Source organism: Scyliorhinus torazame, chromosome 14 (assembly GCF_047496885.1).
Source record: "Scyliorhinus torazame isolate Kashiwa2021f chromosome 14, sScyTor2.1, whole genome shotgun sequence".
NCBI classification, from domain to species: domain Eukaryota; kingdom Metazoa; phylum Chordata; class Chondrichthyes; order Carcharhiniformes; family Scyliorhinidae; genus Scyliorhinus; species Scyliorhinus torazame.
Window position 1 is genome coordinate 107728909 of NC_092720.1, and position 26888 is coordinate 107755796.

Sequence of the window (26888 nt, forward strand, 5' to 3'; positions counted from 1 at the left end):
ATGGGGAGGTGTGAGCGGCCATGGGGTGAGGGTACCTGACGTTGACATGGATGGAGCATGTGAGGGGGTAAAGGGAAAGAGGGGTGAAAGCTAGATGGCTGGTTTCTGTTTTAACTTTTGTGCTGTTGCGCAGAGGCAGGCCCTCTGCCCAGCACCCGGCAGCCTCCTCACTCCTTCCAGGCTTGGCGAGCCCAAATTTTAATACAGCCCACTGGAACGAAAAGGTGGAAGTGTGGACTTGCCGGAAATTCTCCCATCTCTAAGCACCTGGTCCCGGAGAATACATTTGGGCCGTAAAAACCATGAGGTCAAATAAAATGGCCACCACAGTGGAAAATAAATGTATTTTTTTTCTTTGGCATATGTAAACACAGAAGGGGCAGCTGCTGCATTTGACTTCTCAGTGAATTTTCTAAGTCCCTGTAGGCTGGGAAAATTCCTCAGAGCTGCTCCCAATCAACAAACGTTCCTTTCTCACAAGTATGGCTGCAATTGTGCATCTGGCCGTATTGAATGCAATGTCACTCGGGTATGTCCTGCATTGGGCGGCTGAAACCTCTACAGCAAAGCACTGTTCATGTGGTGAGAATAAAAATGTAACCCCATGTTTGTTAAAGTTACATCCACTAAAACCTCAATCGATCACCCCCCTGTAAAAGGTAGCAAGGTGAAGTCACTTTGCACCTTGCAAAATATCCTGAACGTGGTATGATTTATTACCCGAGTACAACAGTAAACTGTCCAAGGACACTGAAGTCACCAATTTGTGAATGCTAGTAAATCACTCGCGCTAGTTATCAATCCCAGACAGCAAGTTCATTGCATTCCCTGTGACATAATTAAACATAGATCCAGCAAGACATTTTGTTTTCAAAAAGCAAGCAAGAATTAATATGACATGTGAAATCACGAGTGCCTGGAGGAGGCGATCATGAGGTGCAAAGGATGTAAGAATTCAGTTCCAATAGATACTTTTTTTAAAATGAAATAATCGACAGAAGCAGTTTGAGCCCAGCACCTAAATCAATGTCAGCATCAAGAATCTAAAATCTACCTCACTTTCCATTCCAGTGAAATCAAGGACTCAGCTTCTGCCTGGATCCAGATGGTGAATGAACTTGCAAGTAATCCTTGAATTTCCCACCCATGAGATAATCAGAGTGCATTGTGCAATAGAAAATTGAGAACCCAAATCTCTGGACATTGGATACATTGTAACATAGTGTTTGGAGGAGTGTGGACAGCATGGTTTTGCACAGTTACAGTGGGTGAATAAGATGGAATGAGGGTCTTTGATGGGGCAAGGGAGAGAAGGGTACTTTGTGATCACGGGAGATGAGTGGATGTTAGCTTGGGGGTCTGCGTGGGCAGGTGAGGTGCACCTGGTCTACCCAGCCCACAAGCAGTGTTGGAAAAGTGATGACCATTTCCATGCAGTATTCCCTCCCTTTTTGCTGGATTCTCCAAGGTCTGGGAAATTTCCCAAGGTCCATTAGACCCACATTGAAGCTGGGTTAGAGATCAAATCTAAGACAAGCGGTTTCACTAACATATTTGACTCAGTGATGCACCTCCCAGCCCTTCCCAACCCACAGAATGTAGGAGGAGGCACACTCCAAGAAATGCACACAGCGATCCTGGATGCAATCGGCTATAACAGAAGAGACCCCGTAGAGGGCCTAAACAAGTGTGGGCACAAGAAAACAGAGCACCCCACAGCGTTTGCTGGACACTTGTGGATACATTTCACAGCAGTATTCGGAGAGTTAGCCCGCGCCCATTTGTCCGCGGATAATATGGCCAAATGGACTTGAATCCTAGTCTCTCATGCGACAGAGGCAGGACAGAGAGCTTGTGCAAATTACAACCCCTCAAAGGAGGCCCACAACGAGAAATGGGTTTTAAAAAGATTGTCCCGCACTTGGGAACTATCCTTCCAAAGCAAAACAGCATTTGCAAAACCAGAGGAAGAGCAGGCAGACATGAATCCAGTCAGGACGCACCAGAATCCCGCATGGGTAAATGAGGGCAGGAACAGCCCACTGCAACCAAAATCCCAGGAATGCTACAACTGTGGACAATTAGGACACTATGCACGAGAGTGCAACGCGCCCCAAAAGCAGCAGAAAAACCAACAGACAGGCACCCTAAAGAAGAATAGGGCAAAGCTAATCAATAGTGTTAGCGCCCGTTCAGAGAACGCAGACATAAACGGCACCGACTGACGGTGTTCGGGCTCCCCAACTTGGGTGACACCCTTTGGGACAAGTCCGGTAGATCGGTCGTAGCAGGCAAAGTCCGGGGACAGCCCGTAGAATTTCTTTGGGACACAGGAGGGTCCCGCACCACGCTCAATTCCTCCACGATGTTTCAACGAGACACGTGGCCCACAACAGACACCATCACACTCAGCGGCTTTACAGGTAATTTACAACAAGGACACATCGCAGCCCCTGTAGCGATACAAATAGCGAACATTACGACTAAACACCCCGTAGTTTTGGTCGATCTACCCCAGACAGCTGAAGACATCCTAGGAATCGATTTTATGAGCTCCCACAACCTCTCTTTTGATCCAGTTAATAAATGTGTTTGGAAAATGGCAAAGGCAGCACGTGCCCCCGCCACGCTCACAGTTGGAGACTATGAAAACAGAATCAGCGCAGTAGGAGACTTCTGGTTCGACCCTCGAGCCATTAGTTAGGACAAATAGGTTAGGGAAGTCCTGCAGCAACACAAAGCAGCATTTGCACAGCACAAGCATGACTGTGGCAAGATAGCTGGCTTGGTGAACATTACAGGTCCCGACCCCAGACCCCAAAAGCAGTACGGTTTTCCCCAAGAAGCAGAGGGAGAAATCTCAAAGGTAATAGAGAATCTGCTTGATCAAGACGTACTCTGATCAGTAGCCTCCACGAACAACGCACCAATTTGGCCCGTCAGGAAACCCGATGGATCATGGCGACTGACCATTGATTACCGGGAACTGAATAAAGTAACTCCAGTAGCAGCCCCCACCGTAGCCACAAGTCCTGAGACCACGCTCAAACAGGGACCCCAGTCAAAAAAAAATTTGGTTTTGGACATTACCAACGGCTTTTGGTCCATTCCATTGGATAAAGCGTGCCAATATAAATTCGCCTTTACATTCCAGGGACAACAATATACGTGGACATGCCTTCCACAACTCCCCCTCCATTTTCCACCGACAGCTGGCAAATGGACTAGCAAAATTTTCCCGACCCGGTTGTCTGGTCCAGTATGTAGATGACTTGCTACTCGAGACAGACACAAAGGGAGAGCACATTCCGCTTCTCGCCGAACTCCTAGGACTCCTAAAACAGATTGGATGTAAAGTCAACACCAACCGGCCCAGAGTTTGCAGGAAAAGGTTATTTACTTGGGTACAGTAATCACTCATGGTAAACCCGAGATCGAGCAAAAGAGAATTGACTCGATCGTCAAATTGCCCCTTCCCCATAACGTGACAGCCCTCCGGTCGTTTCTAGGACTGGTTGGCTACTGCAGAAACCAAATTGACGGTTTTGCCACAAAAGCAGCGCCCCTATCCGAACTTCTCAAGAAGCAAGCACCTTGGGAATAGCTTACACAGCACACGGATGCATGGATGCTTTAACGAGAGTCCTCAGCACAGCCCGCGTGTAACAGGTCCCAGATCCACTTTCCACGTACGCAATCGAAGTAGCAAGCACCAACCGAACCCTTTCGGCCGTACTCCTCCAGGAATGCCATGAACAATTACGCCCCGTGGCATACGCCTCACGCGTGTTAGATCCTGTCGAGCAAGGATTTTCTGCCTGCGAAAGGCACCTGCTCGCAGTTTTTTGGGCAGTACAGTACATCGCCTACATTACAGGACTCAACCCCATCACTATTCTCACTGAACACACCCCAACATAGCTATTATTAGACGGTTGACTTAAAGATGGCACAGTCAGCCAAATCCGCGCAGCCCGTTGAACCCTTCTTTTACAGGGACGGGACATTACAGTTAAAAGAACCAAGACCCACACTTTCCTAGCTGACAATTTGCAATATGCAGGTACCCCACATGAATGTGAGATCATCACCACAAACCAGAATTCAGGCCCATTTATACCTAAGCCAGCTCCCAGGAAAGCAGGTAATACACCCCAGAGACCGCAGCCCACAGACACATGCGCACTCCTGAAAATTTATGTGGATGGCTCCTCCACAGTTTTGAAAGGAAAGAGAATCACGAGTTGCGGCATTTATGTAGAGGATGCGCAGGAACTTGCCCTTGAAGAGATTTCATTTAAGTTACCAGGACATCTAGGCTCGCAGGCAGCAGAACTGGCAGCCATAGCTTACATTGTTGGTCACCCTGACTCGTTTCCGACCCCAGCCGACATATATTCGGACAGTTTATATGTCTGCAATAGTTTAACGGAATTCCTACCCCTGTGGGAAATAGAGGATACATTTCCACAGACGGAAAGCCCCTACCCTCAGCCCCATTACACCGGCACATCCTAGAGACAGCTAAAGATAGGAGATATGGTAGAATTAAGGTTCGCAGTCATCACCGTTCTTCCCCCCCTTGGTAACATTAAAGCAGACGCCCTAGCGAAGGCAGGTTCCAGACATGGTTACTTTTGGAACCCCCCCCCCCCGAGAGCACCCCAGTACACGTGGTTCAGGTCTCACAGACCAACATTCAGGATCTAGCGAAAGCCCAAAAAGATGAAAAGCTCAGGGAAGTTTTAAAAGGAACCTTCCCAGCCCCGTACGAGAAGTTTAAGAACGCAATAGCCACACATGACGGTGTGATTTTGAAAGGCGGCATTTATGTAGTTCCCAGCCAGGACAGGAACCAGATTATTTGTCAGTTCCATGACAATCATGGACACCAAGTCATTGAACCCACCCTAACCCACCTCAGACCTCTCTGCTGGTGGCCTGATTTGAAAACCGATGTAACCCATTACATTGAAAATTGCTTGATCTGTGCCCAGAACAATCCGGACAGATATGCAAGGAAGGCACAGCTTAGTCACACCCGCCCCGTTAATGGCCCCTGGACGAATTTGCAGATAGATTACATAGGACCCCTACCCCCCTGCAGAAATGGTTTTAAGTATGTGTTGGTGGTCATCGACACCTTCACAAAATGGGTGGAAGCTTTTCCATCCAGAACAAATACAGCCAAAACAACAGCTAAAATCCTAACACAGCACATCTTCACAAGATGGGGCCTCCCACGCAGTATAGAGTCCGATCAAGGCTCCCATTTTACAGGACGAGTAATGAAGAACGTCTTTACAATTTTCGGAATTAGGCAGAAGTTTCACATTGCATACCACCCCCAGTCAAGCGGCATTGTAGAGAGGATGAACAGAACTCTAAAAGCCACTCTCAGGAAAATGGTGCAACAGAACAACAGCATCTGGGACTCAGTTCTCCCATTTGCTTTGATGTTCCTAAGAAACATGGTATCCATGTCCACAGGATACACCCCCCCCACACCCTCATGACCGGACACCCCATGAAAGGGACAGAGTATTTATTAGGACTGGATTTGGCCAGCCCCGCAGTCACCGCCCCCACGCATGAAAATGCTGTACAGCAGATTATTGAGAATATAAAGGCAGCCCAGCTCGCAGCAGCTGTGAGACTTGGGACCAGCAGGAAACAAAGCAAAGCTTGTTTCGATAAAATGGTACACGCCACCGAGTTTGTATTAGGGCAGCAAGTGATGCTTTCCCTATACAACCCCAGTTCATTCCTTTCCCCAAAATTTTCCGGACCATATTCCATCTCTGACAAAGTCAGCCCCTCTATATACAAGATCACATATCCCAACGGCAAGTCTGCGTGGTTTCACATAAACCAGCTTAAGGCTTATGGATCACAGAACAACCATGCACACCACATCTCGCTCGCAGCAGCAGATGAGCACGCCCCGCCCACAGATGACACATTCCTACCCTCCCCCAGCCAATCCAGCCCGTCCTCAGACACATCTTCAACTCTACCCCCAGAGGCACGAATCCGCCTCTCCCTTCCTTCAACCAGCAGCGACAGCGACAGTGATAGCGATAGCAATGACGACAGACACAGCACAACACGTTATGATTACACCCCCTGCACCAGGTACCACTCACAGCGAATCCGAGCATGATTCCAGTGACCCCTTCGAAATCACGTACATCAAGGCCCCTGACCCATACCCACCGCCCGACGATTACGGATTAAAACCTAGTAGCTCCAACCTCGACACACGATTCTGGCACTGAGATAATTCGTTCAGGCTCATCCGGAATGAAGAGATGGACCCCAATTCGCCCCAAGTAGCTTTAGCCAAACTACCCCAGTCAAGAGTATGGCAGCCGGGAGAAGATTATGACATAGAGTCTGACTCCCACCAAACAAATCCCTTTGCGACCCTGTTTGCTCTTGAGCAATGAGGTATCCACATTATGGTAAAAAGGAACCGATGGAGAGATACGGTGTCCTTTCTGATGGAACCTGCACCATGTTTGTTGTATGTTTGTTCGTTTAGTGTACATGTTAAATGTTGTTTGTGAATTTAAAATCTTTCATGGCCCCACGCCACTACCCTTTTGACGCCCAATGGCTGTTAATGGAACAGGTTTGTCGACAGACAACCGTTCAGAGGAACTAGTTTGTCGGCAGATAACACTCATAGCTACTCTTCTGATTCGATCACGAGGGGCAGCCCCCACGACGACCACATTCTTACCCGTTCTTGCCGGTCGCTCAGGCAGTCGAGAAACGGCACTGGCCCCCGCCTTGCCTGAGAACACCCCCTTCGGTCAGCTACGCTCGGGTAGAGCACAAACGGCAATGATCACCGTCCTACCTGGGGATTCCGCCCATACACACCCCATTTTGGCACATTCAATTCAAAATCTTTTTGTTTGTTTCTGGCGACCCTTAGGTTGCTTTTGTATGCTATTTACATCCTCAAAAACTAGGATGGTAGATCGCACAGGCTGCGAGACGGCTCACACTGTGTCAGTATATTTCTCGGATGTCTTGTCCAAATATTCGTTTTTTTTTTTAAATGAGGGAGTCACAGATGGTGACCAATTATAATTGGTAATTGGCAACAAAGGACAGACAGACAGACATACGAGATCTTAAGCAAGATAATAACAGATATTGTGCTTGTGTCCACAGAACTCCGGAACTCAGGAACCCCAGAGGAAGAAAAAGAAGACCGACAAAAAGGAAGGATGAAGACAACCTTCATGTTTTTCACCTGGATCTTAGCGGGATCCCTTCAGTTGCGCGCGGACGCTACCCCCCTGACCCCTACCACACAGGCCTTAAATGATTCCCACCCCCGCCATACACGGTACCCCGAGATAGTTATCTCCGAGATAGTTAACCCCGAGATAATTACCCCGAGACAGTTACCGAAACCCCGACCTGGTGTGACAACTTTATCACCTAGTATTCACTATCTTACATCGTAGAAGCACTCTTAGTACTGGCGATACTCTGCAGTGTCGTGCAGACACTTAGACACAGAAAATGGCGAAGAAGAGCCTCCCACTCTCGCACCCCGGTATACAATTTAGGTCCCCTATTTTCAGACGTCACCAAACCCCCCTACCCCTTGAGTGAATTAAAGTGCATCCGTTTCTTTGTGTGTGTTTTGTTCGTTCAATAAAGAAATGTAAACCTCTGTGCTTGACTGCCAAGCCAGAGAAACCTGTGTTGCTGCTATTTGTACAGTTTAAAGTGTTGTAGATTATTTTTGATTGTTTGAGTGAGGATAGTTTATTGAGGATAGTTAGAGGTTCCAGTTTTTTAAATTTTGTAATGCATGCCTGAATGTCATAGTGCCCCGTAGAGTTTTATAATGATGTATGTATGTAAAATGATTTTAGGTAAAATTGTGATTCATAGGATAGGGCAGTGTAGAGCCCGTGAAGTGCTTATGGGTGCCCAGCTTGGTCAGAGAACGAAGACGATGCGGTAATGTGATCCTTCATGCTTCGCGTTGAGGATCACAAGGAGGGAGTGTGGCCATCTGGGATCGCCACTTCCCGATTACAAAATGGTCTTTGCAAAGATTGCAGGGAAAATGGACAATACTGAGAAAACAAGCAGGTTCAGGGTTTGTCTGCATATTGGAGCCGCAGCTCCCAGACAAGACCAAAACTGTAGGCCCATTAGCATACTAATGGCCCATCTCCGGGAACAAAAGAGTAACATTTGAGTAACCGATACGAATGCAGACAACCCGGTGCCAGAGGAGACCAAAACAAAGCAAGCCAACGGCCACCTAGGACACACCCAGCCATCAGGGCACCCACCCCTTTCTTGGATGAGATCAATATGAATGATCAAGAAACGGCCCAATTGATTGGGACCATGTTCAAGGCCCGCCCAAAAGAGCGCGAAGCCCCTTTGAGTATAAGAAGGAGCCCCCAAGAGAGAATCGTTCTCTTGGACCCGGATGTCACCAGAGACCTGTCCACCAGCTGCACCAGAAGCAAGTAAGTTCAAAGTCAACGCACGCTACCAGACAGACGACCTTAGCTGTTCCCCTTCACCACTTCGACCCCAGCAGCCTCAGAACCGAACAACGGCCATTGTTCCTCTGACTGAGTGGGCTCCAGAAGCTAAGTAAGGCTTTAACAGTAGTGATAGTTTAGTCTGTAGAGTTTCGTGCATGAGTATATTTATCTGTGTGTGTAAATAAATAAGCATTTGACTTTGAACTATCGAGTCTTTGATCAGTATTCGGTTTGAACCTTGTGGCGATATCGAAAGATACCTGGCGACTCTAGAGCAAACATAATTAGAATTAAGGAAGGCGACCATATTGACCGCCATATTGAGAGCCAAATAAATATAGCAACAACCCCACAAACCCTACCGACATGTTTTCCGACGGAGGAGGCGCCTCCCCATTGACTAACGATGGGGGACCTTCTGTCCCTGCCGATGCCGATGGCATTTTGCGTGGCTTGCAAGTCCCGCAGTCAGCGAACCGGAACCAGAGACCACCGTTGGCAGGACCAGAAGATCTCACTGGCGGTAAGGGTCGCAACATTCTGCCCAAAGTTAATCTAAAAAGAACTGAGAGATAATAGTATGGACAGGAAGGGTGATTTTTACTGAATTTGTAAAAAGCAGATCCATTTACACTTTAAGTTCAGAAAAGGCAAATTTCATGACACAACTTGACCAAAATTAGAAAAAGAAATATGAACGGTGCACAAATTGTGTAAGTCTGAGTGACTCAAATGTGCACACTGGGGTCTGACAAAGAAGTCAGATAATTGAGTAGTTAACCTTGATGAACTTCAGAAATGTTATTAGGGTTCACATAGGGTTGACTGTGGTGCAGAATCAATGCAACTAATGTAGGCCCTGAAATGTGTTGCCCCATACAAATGGAGAATGATTTGTTTTTATTCTCATTAAAAGTGTGTTTCTATATTTTATATATATAATTTAGAGTTGACACTGCTTTAATATAACATTTCTGGATAGCTAAGCAGTTGTACTAATCTAATGAAGGTACTCATTTCAATTACATAAGAGTAAAGGCTTTGAAAAACAGGTTGGACTACGGAGGTTGAAGCTTGCCTGGATGGACAGATGCGGGATTCTCCAGATTCACAGCCGTGTGTTTCTCGGCTGCACCATTCGCTGATGGCGGAATTCTCTGCTTCCACCGCTGTCAATGGGAATTCCCATTGAAGCCACTCCAAACCGGCGAAATTCCTGCCAGCGGGGGTTCACTGCTGGTAGGACCAGAGAATCCTACCGTCAGCAAACATCCGGAGAATTCTGGCCAGTATAAGGGTTAACTGACCCATCAAGACTTTACACATGATGACCTGGATTTTCTGTTCTGGAGGCTAGGTTCACCCGCCGGCAGAGAATCACTACACTTCTCCATTGGCACTAGGAGCGGCACCCAGGTGCGAGTCTCTCTCCTTCACCGTGTACATTTATGCATGGGGAGAGCTTGCTGTATTCCGTCAGAATCCAGGTATCGAGCGCCAATTTGAGTGGACGGCCTGATACCGAAGTCCGGGTATCTCCCCCTCACCCCTCCCCGGGAATAACTGGTCCCCTCCCCCCAATAGCACGCACATATGAGGGTGACCCACAATGTTTACAAACACCTATGCTATGATTAACAGTTCCTCTCCACATCAAAAGGAGCTAAGTGCTTTCACTTTCTCTTTTTCACAGCAGAAAGCATTTAGCTCCTTTTGATGTGGTTACGAACTGTCAATCATAGCAAGAATATTTATGAAAATTGTGGTTAACATCAAAGCAAGGTGCATGAGATGCATTCAAGTGTGAAGGGAAAGATAGATCAACAATCCACCAGCATCTGTCTCTGGATTAATAAAATTGTCATTCACTGGCTAGTGCAATGTATGACTGTGTGAAATTGAATGGAAGATTTGCATTTCAAAGGCTAACAAACGATTTGAAGCTCTTTGAAGTGTACTTGGCTTTCAAGGAAGCCTCTGACACTTGTAACAGCTGCTGCTTGAAACACTTTTGTCTGAGGCAGCAGATGTTAGGGAAGGGTAAGCGAAAAGCAGTGATTATTCACTCTATTGCCTGGACTGTTCTTCAGCTGATGGGAGTCTCTGGGAGAGTGTCTGATGGCGATTCTGACGGGGGGGCTCTGATGGATGTTTTGATGTGGGTCTCTGATGGGGACGGGTTGGGTCACCTTCATGTGTGCATGCTGTGGGGGGTGACCCATTATTACTGTGGTGTGGGGGCAGGGGGGGATGCCCTTACTTTTCAGCAGGAGGGCAGGATTTGTTTTGTGGGGGCCTTCCGATGGACTTTGGGGGGCACCTCAGTTAGGCACTGACCCTTTTGACCCACTGCGGGGTCCACCGCATCAGGGCCACATTTGGGCAAACTTGCACCAAGTTGTGGATTTCCCGCTGTGGGTGTCAGTGCATAAGGTCGGGGAGGGGTGGAGGTAGGAGACATAGGCGACCAGCTTGTTAATTAAATGGTGATTTGCATCCTCCCACCAGCATGGGATGGGTAGTGGGCTGAGGTCGCTAGCGGGGGTTCGGAGCTGCCACCAGCTAGTAAGACAGTAGACTCAACAATAAGCAGAAATCGTGATCAAAAGAGCCAGCTTGACAACACTTCCACCTTTGCCTGCAATGCAGTTGTTAGTTCCTGCAGCTGCCCACCAAACACAAGTGATGGAGATCAGAAGGTGGTAACTTTTAGCCACCGTAAGGAAGCACAGTAAGTTGCACTGTGCTTTGAGTCTGAAAAACCTCCATTATCTGACCTCCTTGCAGCTGCAGGAGGAGGGGGGGGGGGGGGTGGGGTGGGGTAGGTGTTGGCGGGGTCCTAGTAACCAAATGTGCGCTGGAGCGGCCATCAAAAATGGCGCTCCTATCTTTGACGGATTAGTTTGCTGGTGGGGCGGGCTCTGCGGCATGCGACCCTGTATGTGTTTTTACACTAAGTCTGGGATGATACGATGGAGAATGCTGCCACTGCTGTCGGCAGCTTCAATGCTGCTTTCCCCGCCTGCTTTAGGCCTTTGCTGATATTGGGCGAAATTCAACCCCAAGTTTTGTGTTTCGCCTAGTACAGAACTCCCTCACATAAACGTGCAACATGCAGTCAACTGTTTCTCAATGCACCTGTGCCAATAAACTACTGCTGGACATAGCTCCCATTCTGAGCAAGACTTGGTGACACAAAGCTTTTAGAACTGGTTCATAATTTTTCATTGCATGTAGAGATTGTTTCCTTTATCAAACTCTTACTAATGTTTCCTCTCCCAGTTTATGATTAAAGGACAAATGTCTGAACCCACAACATTTTTTCCCCTTTTAACCTCATTAAACAGGTGATTGGGCATCTGTCTAGTGCTTTTCAACAGCCGATCTTATGCAAAGATGAGAATAAGGGAGGTCTGTATCTCGTCCTTGCAGGAATCAACATGCTGACAGTCAAAGTTGTGCCAGGTGTGTAAAAGAAGGGAGAAGAAGATCAAATTCAGTTCAGCAGCATGATTGCAATCAGGGGCGTAATTCTCCAGTATCGGCGCGATGTCCGCCGGCCTGCGTCAAAAACGGAGCTAATCAGTCCGGCATCGCGCCGCTCCAAAGGTGCGGAATCCTCCGCATCTTGGGGGGCCGAGCCCTAACCTTGAGGGGCTAGGCCCGCGCCGGACTGATTTCCGCCCCGCCAGCTGGCGGAAAAGGCCTTTGGTACCCCGCCAGCTGGCGCGGAAATGACATCTCCGGGTGGCGCATGCGCGGGAGTGTTAGCGGCCGCTCACGGCATCCCCGCGCATGCGCTGTGGAGGGAGTCTCTTCCGCCTCCGCCATGGTGGAGACCATGACGAAGGCGGAAGGAAAAGAGTGTCCCCACGGCACAGGCCCGCCCGCGGATCGGTGGGCCCCGATCGCGGGCCAGGCCACCGTGGGGTCGGCCCGCGCCCCCCCAAGGACCCCGGAGCCCGCCCGCGCCGCCTTGTCCCGCCGGTAAGAGAGGTGGTTTCACCCACGCCGGCGGGACAGGCATTCTAGCAGCGGGACTTCGGCCCATCCGGGCCGGAGAATCGCGGGGTGGGGGGGGGGGCGCCAACCGGTGCGGCACGATTCCCGCCCCCGCCGAATCTCCGGTGCCAGAGAATTCGGCAACCGGCGGGAGCGGGATTCACGCCAGCCCCCGGCGATTCTCCGACCCAGCGGGGGGTCGGAGAATCTCGCCCCAAGTTTCATCTTTTGACTTTGTGACTCAACAAAATTGCTACGCCCTGAAACCAAGCTGAAAAATATGCCTTTTTATTTTCCTGATAGACAAGCCGTAAATCATGACAATTGCGAGGTCAGATTGGAGGAGAAAGCACTGAAATTAACCTTCAAAGCATAATCGCCCCGCATCTCTTTCCTCCTTCGGACATAAAACAGACTTTCGGGGGTAACACTGCCACATCCCAGCCCACCCAGAATGTGTTGCAATTCCACAGCATCGCTGTACCTGTGAAACCACAAGTATCAGTCTAGACAGCAAGTCTGCTGAGTGTTATTTGACCTTGGGAGCCCTCGCTCTGCCTTAATGTTACTGACCTGAGAAAATGAAAGTCCTAATTGTCTTGGAAGGCATTTTCCCTGCCCATTGAATGCCCTTGAGTTAGAAAAACCTTTAGAGCCAACAGAAAGTTATGGTGCAGAAAGAGGCCATCCAGCCCATCGTGTCCATGCCGGCCAAAAAAAAAGAAAAAAGAAATTTGCCCCGGCCAAAAAAAAAAGGAAAATATAAACTTCCGCTCATTTTAATCCTATTTTCCAGCATCTGGCCTGTAGCCTTGCAGGATACAGAACTTCAAATGCAGATCCAGATACTTTTTAAATGAGTTGCGCATTTCAAGCCTCAAGCACCAACTTAGGCAATGAATTCCAGACGCATGCCACCCTCTGGGTGAAAAATCTTGCCGAAGGGCCTGTACTGTGCTGTACAGTTCTATGTTTTATGTCCCCCCTGATTCTTCTACCAATCATCTTCGATCTATGCCCTCTGATAATTGACCCCTCACAATTTTCCGCACCTTTTTCTGTAACCCTAAGCAACTGCTGTCCTGCTGACATGTACAGTTAATCAATATCTCAGCATAATGGGATTCAGTCTGTACCTTGTCATCCTAATTGCTAGTCTTCAGCCTCTGAAGTTTATTTTTCTAGTGGGAAAGAAAGCTTCACAAAACATTAACATGGAATTGCTGCAGTCAGAGGTTTATGCGTGAAACTCACCTATTTCCCTTCCCAGCCTCGATCGGAGAATAGAGCCAGCTGAGGCCACAACAGCACACGTCTTGAATGGGCCCAGTGCTTGGGTAAGATTTTTGTTTGGGATGCACTCTCGCCAGTCAGAGGTCGTGAATGACTCATCTCCGTACTCAATGGACACCACTTGGACTCTCTGTTTCAGTTCACATAACAGTTCTTTGCTGTTGAGCTTCTTCAGCTTCTTTGTCCCAGTGAAGTTCACAGCATATTTATTCATAGAGACATAATTGTTTTTGACGGTCTGCAGGCGCCGGTTGAGGTTGTTCGACGAGCTTTCTTCGTTCCAAATCATCCACGAATTCCACTGATTTTTAAAATTGAGCTTCACCGTATTGGATTTCGCTGCTGTGTTGAAAAAGATCCTGGATAAGTCCTCTTTAACCACAGATGTGGGCGTGCGATTCTTCGAAACAGTTGTTTTTTTAAACCGAATCTCTGATTTGCTGGACCCGTTCACTCTGCTGTTGTTTGTCCTCAAACTAATTCTAGAACTTAACAAACGGTTTTGTGCTGCCTCAAAGCTTTTCCAAAAGGAAGCCGGGGTGGCAAATGCATGACTTGGCTGAAGTGTATCCTCTTTACCTCGCAATGCCTCCTGTACGGCCCACTGAATCAAATTATATTGGAGGCTCTTGGCCTCTGTGCTGTTCAATCTATTTCTGAGCAACAGGTTTCCTTTTTGACAACACATTTTATAAAATACCATGTAGAGGCAGAGAACTGTGACGCTTGTAAAGAAGAAAACTTTCTTCATGGTCCAAAGTCTACGTCGAGCCATATTAATCCACAGTTCAATTCAACCTATCACTTGCTGGACAGTGTAGGAAACCTGAAAGCAAAACAAAAATCACATTTTTAGAGCTTCTTTCTGCTCATTTCAGCTGTCGGTCTTTGGCAGTTTGACAATAGCTTGCAGCTGGCTGCCTGAAACCTGCTTTCTGGAATAAGTAACACAAATACTACTCTGACACCAAACGATAAGCGCTGTTAGGGAAATTAATTATCAGAACTATTTATGGAAGAGCTAACTAAGTATTTGTCACATTGGTTTGGCTCAACTAATCTCACGGTCTTCTGAGTCATGAAGGTTCTATTCGGAATTCAGATAAGTGAAAAAAAGACTTGAACTAGCAGTATGGAATGAAAAAAGTTGGACTTGCTTTAATAATCTGCCTTGTTTAAAGAAAGAAGTGGTTGAAGATTGTGGTAGTATGTATTGGGGGTCATGTGGGACTGGAAGCCCTAATGTCATTGGCTGACACATCCCGGGTCCTGGTTGGCCGTTGACCTCATACTCCGCCCTGAAGGCGAAGTATAAGAAGCCGGTGCCTTCCCCCACAGGCCAGTTTACTATCGGGCTGCTGGGGAACAGACACGCTTAATAAAGCCTCATCGACTTCACTCTATTTGTCTCACGGAGTCTTTGTGCGCCACAAAGATTCTTCAGGTGGGGAATTAATAATCGACCAACAAACCAAAATATAATGCTTCCATTCTGTTTCACGGACTTTCACTCCCTCATAACCCACACCAAATTCTCAGAACACAGAGTGGAGGGGAAGAATGGGTATCAAATGACACCAAACAAATTTTTTAAGAAAGTCCCACTGCTTCATACAGGGGAAAGAACTGAGTGAAATGCAGAGAAACGTGTACAAAAAAGACAACTTCAGAAACGTTTCAAAAAGTCCCGTTAAATGAAGATATATTATTAACAGTACTACTGCCTAACACACTCTCCACCCCCCCACACACACACATAAAACACTTCATGAAGTAGCTCCTCTGGAAGGTGAAGTGCATTACCTTCATTGGAATCCCTCTTCACTACAGAGGCTGATCTGCTGAACACCATTGTGCTTTTTGAACTACACGCACCTTCATGGCCTATTTGTGTTCCTCCACCGTAGCTAAACACCCTTGTGGTTTTGCTACATCCTTTTCCTGTGCTCACACAAAACTCTAGTTTGTTTTGCCAGCAACAATGTCGAACAACATTCTTGATATAAATATCATTCTAAATTTGTTTGTATTTGGTTTAGGGCAGATAACCACCTGGGAGTTAAAACCTCTTGAGTCACACATTACTGTGGTCAGTGTAGGGTTAGTATAGTCTCACAGCTTTCCCGCCACCCTTCCATCTGATTTCCATTTCTTCAGAGCCACAATTTCTGGAACCTCAGCTTCCTCTTTCCTCAGGATTCCAGCGAATGTACAGGGCACCCTGAGAACTTCCAATTTTCTTTTCTTTAGTAAAGACCAAGGTCAAATACTTGGCAAATGCTTTCTTTGTGATCATTACGTATAAATTGACAATTTGTGACACTCACTTTTAATAATTATTGGGCTGGATTTTCTGGCCATTTCCCCCTCGGTGGGTGAACAGAGCACCAGGAGCACTGTGACATTGGTACACTCAGTCTCTGGTAAACTGAGGAGGACCGCCTTCTGCACGGCACTCTTAGCAGTCGGATTTGACGCCGATGCGATTTCCCACTGGCCTGATGCAAGATTGGAGGGCCTGACGAGACAGCGGTGGCCAGCTGTTTTAATGAGCTTCATGAGATGCAAATGGCATCCACGCCACCTGCCAGCAGGAAGACCAGCTTGCCATTATCCCGCCATTGAGAGAAATGCAACGTAGTCATACGCCAATGGGTTTCTGACTTTTGTCTTTCCCAAGTCAGTCCTAATCCAATCCATTGTTCTAGTTTATGTGCAAACTAATTTTCTTCCTGGTAGGATCTTAAACCTTTGCCAGGGTCGGCCGTACAGGTGGGTCAGTGCTCAGGGTGCTGTGGTCGAGGAAGGGGTTGGAGTTAGGGTGCAGGATGACATGGTGGGAACTGACCGATGACTAAAGATGAAAGGCGACGCAATAATCTTTCACTTTTGCCAGAGCTAGTAAGTGGCAGTTTGAGCAACCAATTGTTCGCGATTAAATTGAGCAGAACCTCCCTCACCGACCCCCTCCCCTCCCCCCACCAGCAAACCTTTCAATAGAGTTCCAAGATTGTGCTGTTAGTTTGTCTGATCAATAATATGGACAGAAGAATCAGTGCTCCCATCGGGAAAGTGGATTAGATGAGTAAATGAATACTGGATTTGTTAACGGTTTGTTGATTATGGTGTTAAGATACATAGATGATGGGCATTGTTTGATTATGGGCTGGGATCACTTATAAAGAGCAGGCTCATCCTGGGTACAATAGTAGGCTTGAGGTCTTTTGTTGCTGTTGGATGCAGCAGAGTCTGAAGTGCATCATTGGCCCCTAAAACGTTGGGCCAGATTCTCCGGTCCCCCAGAAGCCTGTTTCTCGACTGCGCGCCATTTGGTGACGGCGGGATTCTAGCTTCCCACTGCTTGTCAATGGTGTTTCCCATTGAAACCACCCAACAACGCCGCGAAACCCGCTGGCGGGGGGGTGCTGCCACCGGAAAGAGTGAATCCCGACGACCGGAGAATGCCGGCCAACATTTTCATTTTTTCAGTTTCTGTTAAGATTGTGTCCTCTGTCACAGTGCTCCTTAAAGGGACTGGCTACTTCATTTAGGACAATGCCTACAGAGGAGCCCTGAGAGTGGTGTGACGATCACCAGGTGAACCCACAGTTGCCAAGGTTAATGGTGAGCATCAGGGTAAGTTCAGACAGGCTTCTAAATAAATGAATGAATCTATAAAGTAGAAAAATCTCTGTTTAATGCAGACTTTTCCAAAAGGGGGGAGTTGATTTTTTAATATTTACATAAGTAGTGGTCGGGAATGACACTTTGTTTATGCTAATTGTCAAGTGAAATTTGTTTGGAGAATGCAAATTCTTTGGCAGGTTGATATTGTTTATAATGATGAAAACGTTTTTGGACATTTAAATGTGAAGCTTTTATCATTAGCACAAATGGTGGCGAAATGCAAGTTCACCCAGTTGCCAACCCTCCAGGTTTGACCTTGAGACTCCAGGTACTGAAGATCAATTTTTCCGACAACACCCATTTGGTAATCAAGAGTCTTTTTTTGCTTTCCAGTTGGCGTAAAAAAGCAGCGCTCCGCAAGGATGGACACATCTGGCAACCCACGGTGAGCGAGTGGAGGTGTGCAGTTAGGAAGGGAAGAAGAGATCATGTGGTGAATTCTCCAGGATAATGTTCAACTGGAATTGGCAACCCTGCCATTGTGCCGTTTTCCCTCAGGCTAGCCCTGAATTTCCCATGATGGTCACAACTCCCAAGATGCTCACACACATTTAGCCCTGCTCTATCTCAGAAGTCATAGCAGGATCTCGTAACATTATGATCGGCAGAATTAATGACACATGGGAAAAAGCGGGGACAATGCTGGAAAATGAAAACCATTGTCGGATAAGGCGGAGAACTATTCCAGTTGCAAATTATTATCATAATGTTATTGTCACAGTAATTAAAAAGCACCTTCCTTGGGAGTTTTCTTTAATCCAGTTTGTATCTCTTTATTCAGCACCAATGCCTAATTTGTTTTAAATGGCTCCCTGTCTCTCTGATTTCCTGCTCCTGTTTCCATTCAACGCCTGAAGGTTCTCCGTGATTTGCTGCTCTTTTAAATCATGGAAAATCCTGTGTGCAGGTTTTGTTGCTGCCACATCTCCAGGGGACATGAAGTAATTCATGCATGAGTCTGGCAGACATTTGAGGAAACTTAAGTCTTATTTATGTGTCACCTAAAAGCCAGGCTGCACATGTAGGAATAAACTGCAGTCACAGTCAAGTCTTCAGCAAGCTAAAACATTGTGAGGAACTATATTCTCCAGGCAAATATTTCAATCCAGCGTTCCTCCACTTTTAATACGGACAAATGAATTACTGAGATGTGACGCATGATGGTGGAACCAACGACGATTACAACACTGAGGTGGCCATTGTGTTTGTGTCAGCTCCTGATTATAGTAACCCAATACTAACCTTACTGTCCATGCTCTCCGCAAAGCCACGTATCTCTCCCGGCTTCAAATATTTATTCATTTTCAAGAAGCAATAGTCTCTGCTTCAACCTCAATCTGTGGCCCCAGGTATAGAAATTATCCCAAACTGTTTGGGGGGTTGGGGAGGTGGCATTATCGGGAATGTGTACAGCACATTAAACAATCTTTTGCACAAACATTATGATGCCTCTGTCACTTTCTTCCGCAATGCGGGCTGGCCCCAGGACCTTTTGCCTATCTCTCCAGGCAAGCACCCCTCCCCGTGGCACCCACCCACCCTTCGGCCGTGGTCATGTCCCGGGAACTGTAAACCCATTCCCTGTGTGTTCGGATGTTGGCTGCTGCGTGTGTGGTGTTGACTCCCACACAGTGTCCAGGCATCAAGGTGCAATCGGAATGATAGGCAATGACTCCCACATACTACATGACCCGCCAACCCATGGGAACTCACTTGGCATGTGTCAAGTGCTTACTTCACCATGATTGCCAATTCCCATTAGTGATAGCCTACAGCTGTGCAGCCAGCAGCCTCAGCAGTCGGTGGGGGTTATGGGTGATCGGTGGGGCAGACGGGCAGGGACAGGCGTTACCCCCGGAATGGGATCGGGATCCAGCATGGTGGTGCTGCAAACGATTGCCCCCAGTTGCCCCCCCCCCCCCCCCCAGTGCTTCCCCCCAACCTCCCATGGCGGCCCACCCCCCGAAGAGCACTGGGGTGGCAAGCCCAGCACCCCCATTCTCTTTCCCTGTGAACAAAGATTGCTACTCACCTCGGCTCCCCATGGAAGCCCTACCGCCAGGTTCACATTTTTCAGAAGGAGTACTAATCGGTGCCAGTTGTTGGGGAGGCCGCAAAATGACAGGAGGCCGTTGGATGACAGGTGGCTCTCGTTAATTGTATAGAAATGGGACGTAAGTGGTGATAATTGGTTTCTCGCCACGCTATGGCGAGATTCTGATTTTGCCTACGGGAACAGGCCAGTTGCATCGCAAACTGTTTGGCACTTGGCGCGGTTCCCGCTTTTGGCCTCTCTCGCTATTCACCGGCCTTGTTACTCTTCTGCGGGAGTGCAACGAGGCCGGAAGATCGCGCCCAGTATCTTTACTTAAATAAATGGACCAAAACTGCTCACAGTAATCCAGATGTGGTCTCACCAGTACCTTGTGAAGTTGCATCATGATTTCTCTACTCTTATGCTCCAACCACCTTGAAATAGGGGCCAACATTCCATTACTGTACTGATTACCTGCTGCACCTGTGCTAGCTTTCTGTATTTCGTGCTTAAGCACTCCAACTCTGTTCTGCTTTACATGTCGAAAGATTTTTAACTATTGATCAGTGGCCTGTTTGCGAACCTTTCTGCCCAGTTAGTTAAAATTATTTATTACCTCACTGAACCGTTCTGGTCCAAAACATGCCCTTTTTCTGTTTTCTCGTTGAACCTTGCTGTAGCGTGGTCACCATTTCACCTATCCTGACAACCCCTTCATCTCTCATATAGCAGATAGTACACCACACGTACATTTTGTCAGGCACAGCACCTGTTTCAGCTGTGCCTGATCATTCTGACAGCCAGCGGATCATTGATTTCCCAAATTGGTTCCGGATACATTTGTGCAGAATGCAAGAGGCAAGAACGTGGGGCCAATTTTACAGGAGACAGAAATTTTGAGCAATTCTTTATCATATGCATTTGGTAAACTAAAGCAGTATCTTTAGTTAACACACAAGATTATTGGGTTGCAGAATGATCTTCTCTTGACTGCTGCAACTGAAGTTCCATTGCATTACATAAGCCTCTCCATAACTGTGACAAATCTACATTACCTCTTCAGCAATGATTCAGAACAAAATAAATGTTAAAATTAACTAGTGGGAAAGGTGTTGTAGTGAGCAAAAAAATCAGAAATGATTGAAAGAATTCTCTGGCATTTTCTTTCTCTCATGAACAAACCTCTGGGGCTGGATTCTATCAACCCCGACGCCGAAATCGCATTCAGTGACACGGCGTCGGTGGTCTAGGTCCACGGGCTGAGTCCGACATGGAGCACGGCGCGGCCACTGGAGGCCGCCGCTGTGTGCATGCGCGGCCTCTGACCTGGAAGTGTGGGGGGCCGTGTCGGTAGCTGGAGCTGACAGTTCCACAACAGCTGCCTGCTAGCCCCCTGCAAGACGGTGAATCTGTGGCCTTTTGACGCCAGTTTTCCTGGCATAAAAGAACACAGTTTTTACGACGGCGTGGGGACATAGTCCCCAAAACGGAGAATACATCCCACGAGCTCAGTGGGAAACTCAGATAGGGAGCTGGATTCTCCGCGGGCTGGATGCTCCATTTTGCCGGCAGCCCGGGGGTTTCCCGACGGCGTAGACTGCCCACAATGGGAAACCCCATTGACCAGCCGGCGTAACGGAACATCCCGCTGGCGTGCTGAAACAGAAATGTGACACAGTGGGGCGGAGAATCCAGCCCAGGGTTTCAGCTGTACTCCAGGAAGGTTGCAGTAGTGAGCAGAGCTCTTGCGGAAAGTCCAGGAAATTCAATTTATAGCCAATGACATTAGTCACTGGGAAATCCACACTTCTCTGACACTCGCCACATGCTGTCATGTTTTGCCTGATGCGCAATTCACCGCTGCACCGGGAACTTCACTACCAGCGGCAGGCAGGGGCGAATCCACCCTATGCTTCATACAAGTAGTCATTTTCATGAGCGAACCTAACATGTATTACGAGGTATGAAAGGCCTCAAGTTATTCCTCTCCTATTTTGAACAAATCAAATAAACTGAGGGACAAATTAAAGAGGCAGCTCCTTCAAGGGATACTGTCTGAAACAAAGAACAAATCAAAAATAAACTTAAAACACTGAACCAAAACCTGATTAAGAGGGTCAATAAGGCACCCCAGTCCCCTGGTGCTCACCAAGCATGCAAGGCCTTGACGGTGCTGGTAGGCACCATGTGCTCCCTCTCTAGGGACACCTCACCGCGAATGTAGCCATAGTAGATGGCAGACAGTCAGGTCAACACTCTCCTCTGACTGAATACCCAATGCATATGCTTCCAGGAAGGAGTGTGGATAGCAATCTGTTGTGAGATCCATTGGATGTCATGGCTAATAGCCTTTTTAACTATGTAAATAGGATCTCCAAGCTGTGTCACTTCCCTGTCCCAAGGCTTGGGGAGTAAAAAGGGACGTTATCCTCAAATTAATATTGATTAGGTTAATGTTGGTGGAGAAGCTGGGTAAATAGCCACTTAACTCTCAGTTTGTTCTGTGAACTGATATTAATGTAAATGTAACCATTTGCTGTAAGCTTGTTACATTGTACTCTCTCTTGTAATCTGAGGTCACGTGATTTGATCAAATTGGTCACACCAAGAGCAAGCGCAGTGTTACACGAGGGAGATATTAAGAAATTGGGTCCAGAAATGAGACCCCAACATAGCAGGCAATGTAGGGGTTAAACAGATTTGGGAAAAAAAATCTGTTACACAGAGTCAGAGGGGTACACCCTCACCTGATTGAGTTACACTGTCCCAGTCAGACTGAAACTCGTTAGTCGAAATACACATGATGCCCCAGATCCATTGTTCTTCGGGATACTCCTACCTGACCAGCTATTAGCCCAACAGAGTCTGATGGCCTCTTTATCTGTCAATGGGATTAGTTGCATATCAATAGCCTGGCTCTGTTCTTTTATATAAAAGGGAGTGGGCAATCAAACAGCCAAGATAACGGAAAAACACAGCAGAGAACCTTCGTTGAGGTGCTGTGGGGAGCTTAGGGAGAGAGGAGAGAGAGAGAGAGAAAGGAATGCTGTTTTGAATAGAGAAGTCTTTGGAAATCGACCAAGCGGGTCATGAAAGTTGCCACGAGGCATGTTTTGGAAAAAGGGTTAAAAAAATGTCCCTACCAGAAGAACAATTGCTTCATAAATGCATGTATTGCCTTTGTCTGTCTGTGAAAGTGGCTGCATATTCTGTTACAGTGGTATTTAATGGGAACTAGTGTGATAAGGTTAAGAAACTTTATGTAATCTGTCATTATTAGGGCTGAAGTTTAAAAGTTTAAATATGGTTTTACTTTCTTTTAGTAAAGTTTGTTTATAAAATAAACAAGCCCTCTTGGTTATGGGGAACAGCAAGAAAATTGCGGAATTGAGGCCAAGATCTGATCAACTGTGATTTTATTGGATCAGACTCAAGGGTAAGTTGGTCTATTCTTCTGTCTTATGCTCTTATTGGATAATAAAGGAAACAATTGAGTCAAAACAAATTGTGACTCACGGGTAATTAGGGTTTGATATCTGAATAGAAAATGGAGGATGCGAGATGTAGAGCGCAAATGAACAGAAATGAAACAGAGTCCCGTATCAGGTGCATTTAGCCAGGTGTTTCCCGATGCTGGCAGTGCCAAAGAATGACCCCGCTATTAAACAGTACACTGCTTCATTTCTGGGCCTTGGTGAGGATCGCCCTGCCAAGGCTGCACTTAGACTCACTTCCTGCACTAACGAGCTCCGCTCACCAGTTGAGGAAAAGATTTTAAAATAGTGCCCCAATCTCCAAACACCCCACCACGGCCTTCGTACCCGCCCCCCCCCCCCAAACTCCAACTTACCAATTAGGGGGTGATCGAGCCCCTTGCTCCCACCTCTTAAGGGAAGGGCATCCCGACATGGGCAAGATGCCACCTGGGCACCCAGGCAGTGCCATCCGGGCTCCTGGCAGTGCCACCTGGGTGCCACCCTGGCAATGCCAGGGCATCCAGATGGTACTGCCACTGTGCCCAGGTGGCATCGGAAGTGCCAGGATACCACCCTGCCCAGGTCCCAAACTTCCAAGGGCCCCCTACTGCCTGGAAACCCCCCAAAGTGACAATATACCTGGTCCACATTTGTGGAGACCAGTGCTAAACGGTGCCACGTGGGGTCTTCCAGGCTGGGTAGATCCGATGTAGACTTATTGAGACTAACTGCTCACTTGAATATGAAAATCTGGATCCTGGCCTCAATGGGCAGGATCCAGGTCACACTGGTAAATCTCACGAGAGGCTGCTCATGAGACTTACCAGCCTTGTCACATCCCGAATGGGGTGCGACGAGACTGACAGATCGCACCCGTAATCTCAAAAGATTTTCAGTCAATATTTTTACACCCATACATTCTCAGAAAAGCTGCATCAGCAAACAAGCAGCATATGGGAGCCACAATGGAAACATCAGTTATGTCCCCGGGGTCTCCCACTGTGACTTCAGCAAACTGGTAATTCTCAGATGTGGTACAAGCTCTGATATATTGCAATTTCTCTTTCCTTTCATGTGAAAAATATAATTTCAAAACTCTCAGTAAACAAACTTCCACTTGTATATAAAGTTGAACCTTGAAAAGCATCTCGTGATACTCGATAGAGGCTTAAGCAAAATATATACCGAGTCAAAATAGAAATTAGGGGTTGTATTTTCCTCATGGAGGTGGAAAACAGGAACTAGGGGCGAGATTCTCCGACCGCCCAGCGGGTCGGAGACTGGCCGTTGGCCGCCGTGAATTCTGCCCCCGCCGCCCGCCGAATTCTCCGAAGGGAGAAAAGTCGGCAGGGCGTCAATCACGCTGCACGCCTCGGAGAATAGCACGGGTGGGCGCGAGGCAATGGATTTCGGGGCTGCCGATATTCTCCCGTCCGGATGGGCCGAAGTCCCGCCGACGTGATGACGGGTCACGTCGGCGTAAATCAAACCACCTTTCAATCGGCGTCAACCAGTGCTCAAGGTTTACGCCGACCAGCGTGGAGGTGGGTGACGGCCTGGGGGGTTGGCCGCTGGAGAGCCGCTGGCGTGGCCGCAGTCTGTATGTGTGGGGGAGAGGTGTGTGTAGGGTTGTGTGTGTGTGTGCGGTTGGGGGGGGGGGGGGTGGTTAGAGTGGGCTGGGCTCCGGGGAGTGCCGGGAGGGGGGTTGAGTGCCGGGGACGGGAGGATGACTGCCGGGGAGGGGGACGGGGGGGGACAGGGGTCCATGCCGGGGAGGGGGACGGGGGTCCGTGCCGGGGAGGGGGACAGGGGGGTCGGGGTCCGTGCCGGGGAGGGGGACGGTGGGGACGGGGATCCGTGCCAGGGAGGGGTGGACGGGGGGGTCCGTGCCGGGGAGGGGGACGGGGGGGACGGGGTCCGTGCCGGGGAGGGGGACGGGGGTCCGTGCCGGGGAGGGGGACGGGGTCCGTGCCGGGGAGGGGGATGGGGGGAAGGGGTCGTGCCGGGGTGGGGGACGGGGGGGGGGGAACGGGGGGTCCGTGCCGGGGAGCGGGGTGCGAGGGCAAGTGAGTTGGTCCACCTGGCTAGGTGCCAGCCTGCAACAGTCGGACCCATGCGGTCCATGCCACCTGGCTGGGGGAAGAAGGGGGTATGGGCAATGAAGACATGTCGTCGTTCCCCTCCCCCCCGCAGGCCGTCATGTTTTCCGGTCAGCCAGCGATGTTGGCCGCCGTGGCGGCAGCCGCTAATGTCCATGTTGCCCTGGATGAGGAGGAGGAGGAGGAGCGTGCCAGAGAGGCGGCGCAGGCTGCCGCAGAGGGGCAGGCGGCAGCCGACCAGGCTGGAGGGACACCTGACCGACAGGACGAGGAGGGGGAGGAGGACGTCGCGGCCCCACGGCAACGGAGGCACCCGAGGGCACCCCGTGTGTACCGGCCCCGGCTGTCATACCTGGACCTCACGGACCGGGAATGCAGGAGGAGACTCCGGATGAACCGGGAAACCGTGGCACACATCTGCCACCTGCTGGCGCACCTGTCACCGCGTGGCACTGGTGGGGCACACCCTCTCCCCGTGTCCTTCAAGGTTACGGTGGCCCTGAACTTTTATGCAACGGGGTCATTCCAGGCACCGAGTGGGGACCTGTCCGGCATATCGCAGACATCGATGCACCGGTGCATCCGGGCAGTGACAGACGCCCTATATGCCATGGCTCACCGCTACATCCGCTTCCCTGTGGACCGGGCCAGCCAAGATGCCCGGGCCGTGGGCTTCTCTGCCGTGGCCGGGTTCCCCATGGTCCAGGGCGCGATTGATGGGATGCACGTCGCCGTGCAGCCACCTGCAGATAACAGGGCCGTGTTCACCAATAGGAAGGGGACCTATTCAATGAACATACAGGTGGTCTGCGACCACCGCATGATGATCCTGCACGTCTGCGCCCGGTACCCGGGCAGTGTACACGACTCATACGTGTTGTCGCGGTCATACACCCCGGCATGTACGAGGGACGCCATCCCCGGCTGAGGGGCTGGTTGCTGGGTGACAGGGGCTACCCATTGAGATCGTGGCTGATGACGCCTATACGGAGGCCACGGAATGAGGCGGAGAACCGCTAAAATGATGCCCATGTAGCGACAAGGGGAGTGATAGAGAGGAGCTTTGGCGTGCTGAAGATGCGTTTCAGGTGCCTGGACCTCTCTGGGGGCGCCCTCCAGTATCGGTCAGATAGGGTCGGCCGCATCATTGTGGTGTGCTGCGTCCTGCACAATATAGCCCAGCAGAGGGGCGATGTTCCGCAGGCAGAGGACTGCGGAGTGGAGGAGCAGCAGGAAGAGGCGCAGTCCTCCCCAGATGAGGGGGATGGGGGCAATGGTCAGGGCAGACGGGCTAGACACAGGCGGGTGGCTGTCCACCGTTACCGGCTGGGCCAGCGGGCACGGGACAGGCTGATAGACGCCCGCTTCACTGACTAGATGGGCGTGGGAATCGGGTAGTATGGTCACAGACCGCACACCATGGCAACACCCGACCACCCACACACCCCATCCTTCCACCCACCCAGCACCCTCACCCCCCCTCCCCAACCCCACCCACCCCACCCGCATGCACACCACCCCCCCATTGCCGAACCACCTGCGGCACAACGGCCGGACTCACACAGTTGCCGGTGGACGCGTGTCTATTGCAGGCCATGGAGGATGATGACAACCCGCCCTGCGATGAGCTCCTAGCTCCACATCGTTGGACTATGTCTGACCCATGGCCACAGTAACACCATCCACCCGGACCATCCCTGCATGCGGCTGTGACACTGCAGCGCACGGTCCCGTCCTCTGCCCGGGGGGGATGTTGATGGCG

General features: G+C 49.2%; 1 protein-coding gene across 8 annotated transcripts in view; it reads right to left on the reverse strand.

The window, feature by feature from the left end:
- The window catches only part of st6gal1 (ST6 beta-galactosamide alpha-2,6-sialyltranferase 1), a 186534-nt gene that overhangs the window by 30375 nt on the left and 129271 nt on the right, over nucleotides 1-26888 (reverse strand). For 4 of the 8 annotated variants that reach the window (XR_011934513.1, XM_072474621.1, XM_072474619.1 and 1 more), the window contains one exon: nucleotides 13791-14655. The exons of the other annotated variants lie outside the window; for them this stretch is intronic. Coding sequence is in view for 3 of the 4 variants with exons in the window: in XM_072474621.1 (XP_072330722.1) it covers nucleotides 13791-14604 (814 nt within the window). In the remaining variant the exon portion in view is untranslated. The remainder of the gene's footprint in view (nucleotides 1-13790; nucleotides 14656-26888) is intronic. 8 annotated transcript variants of the gene reach the window in all.